The 2144-nt window shown below is 44.3% G+C and overlaps 1 protein-coding gene across 1 annotated transcript; it reads left to right on the top strand.

The window, feature by feature from the left end:
* The first annotated feature begins 161 nt into the window (after positions 1–161).
* LOC114355815 (uncharacterized) lies at positions 162–1461 on the top strand. The gene is made up of 2 exons (XM_028308835.1): positions 162–349; positions 910–1461. Exons 1-2 carry the CDS (start codon positions 194–196, stop codon positions 1099–1101), a joined length of 348 nt encoding a protein of 115 aa, XP_028164636.1. The 5' UTR covers positions 162–193; the 3' UTR covers positions 1102–1461.
* Positions 1462–2144: the final 683 nt, after the last annotated feature.

Below are 2144 nucleotides of genomic sequence, written 5' to 3'. Positions count from 1 at the left end.
CGTGAAACAATAGCGACACTGTTGTAGTATTTTTTAGAGATATTTCAACTACACCCACGTGCAAAGGGGCATCAAAACCATACTACTAACCATACTAATCTCAACGTTTGACAATGTTTTCTAATGGAGTACTATTATTAAATATTAATGTTTACAGCTGTGGGCCAAAGAAAGAGATGCACGATCGATACTCATGAACGAGGTGATATCGACTCTGAGAAGACAGCTGGAAGAGAAGATAAAAGCCAACCGACAGCAGCAGAAGGAGAACGTTCTGGAACGAGAGAAAATTCTCGAAGATATGGACGGCTTCCACCAGGAAGTACGGTCTAGGGAAAGGGAGACTCAGGTTGGTATACTCGTGGTTTAATGATTCTTAAAAATAGTTAGTGATTTTCTTTTGCGAATATAATTTTAATGAGTTATCATGGTCAAATCGACTACTTTTTAGGACCTAGGTGAAGCAAGTAATGTGAAAGTTGTTATTTCGAAGTCAATTTGCTCCGTGAAGCGATTTCGAAATTAATGCTGTCACATTTGTGAGTGGGATTTGAACATACAACGTTTTGTTTGCTACTTTAAGTTTTATGCCTTCTATGACATTGAGGACATTGAGGCTTGGGTGCTAAGCTGACGCCCGTATTCACAGACATTACTATGAGGTCTCACAGTGCGCTTGGACGCACAGGGTGACACACAAACCAATCACAGAGCTCTATTCAACGCTGTGCGTTAGATTTTCTGCTTCACTTAAGCAAGCATCGTTTGTGAATATGGCCATGAATTTCTTTCATCAGTAAAAAACCACATTATTCATGAATGAATTAGGCTTATGTCTTTCTGTCATAAATCAAAATTCACACAGCAAATTCGTGACCAAAAACTGTATCTCAATCATCTTTATTCCAGCTGAAGAACGCAACATACTCCACCATGGCATCGCTCCAATCCCAGCTAAACAGCCTGCGCGTGCAGCAGCAGCAGGCCGCGGCGGCTAGCGACCGTGAGGCGGCGCGCAGGGAGGCGTGCGCGCGCGAGCGGCGCCTGCGACACGAGATAGCGCGCGCGCAGCGCACGCACAGCGCCGGGGCTTGGACGTAGCGGGTAGTTGGACTGGAATGAGTGTATAGACGTGAGAATTCAGACTTTTGTAGACCAGAATAAATATACATCGTGTGCTTATTAGGTCATGGTCTTGGTCATGGTTATGGTCATGGTCATGGTCATAGTCATAGTCATGGTCATGGTCACTTTGGCAGTTGGCACCCTATCAAGTTGGCCATCTTTGTCAATTGGTATACTATAGGTAAAACTGTATTTTTCAATATAGGATGATTTTACAATGAAATTTTTGACTTCAGAGAAATGTTATTTTTACACTCTGTATAAGAAAAGAACGAGTAAATTCAAGAAACTGCCTAGCCCGCGTCACATCGCAAACGATACTTCTTTGAGAAAGAAAATGACCATGGAGACTGAATCCTGTATCTAGAAAAGACGCGCTACTATATCTCACACTCCACCATGGCGTCGCTCCAATCCCAGCTAAACAGCCTGCTCGTGCAGCAGCAGCAGGCCGCGGCGGCTAGCCACCGTGAGGCGGCGCGCAGGGAGGCGTGCGCGCGCGAGCGGCGCCTGCGACACGAGATAGCGCGCGCGCAGCGCACGCACAGCGCCGGGGCTTGGACGTAGCGGGGCCTAGATGGACTAGAATGTATCTAAAGCCTGGTCCGGGAGCACGTAGAAGTTTGTCCAATGACACCAAGCTACCCATCCTTATTTCTCGCGCGTAATATATTGCAAAATTCTACGTGCTCACAGACCAGGCTTTAGACGCAGGAATTCGGGCTAGTATAAATAATCTCTTGAGTTTCTAATTAACTAAAGGTTATAAATCTAAAATTAGTCAAATATTAAAAAAGTTCTTCATTGTTAATAACCATGGCCTGTTATTTACAGACAGATAATTAAAGGACAATGGGCAAAATGGTACCCGGCTCCAATAGATATGTGTCTAGTATCGTTTGAAAGGTCTTACCAAGATGAACAACTTTTACTATGGCCACCAGCCTCAGATCTGGTTGTGTACGAAGATATACATACTTTTTTGCAGAATGGTACCCGGCTCCAATAGTTATGTTTGT

The sequence above is a fragment of the Ostrinia furnacalis genome, unplaced genomic scaffold, assembly GCF_004193835.3.
Source record: "Ostrinia furnacalis isolate ACB-3 unplaced genomic scaffold, ASM419383v2 OfSCF2532, whole genome shotgun sequence".
Classification (NCBI taxonomy): domain Eukaryota; kingdom Metazoa; phylum Arthropoda; class Insecta; order Lepidoptera; family Crambidae; genus Ostrinia; species Ostrinia furnacalis.
The sequence above is the reverse complement of the archived record's forward strand: the minus strand, read 5'-3'. Positions and strand labels throughout refer to the sequence as shown.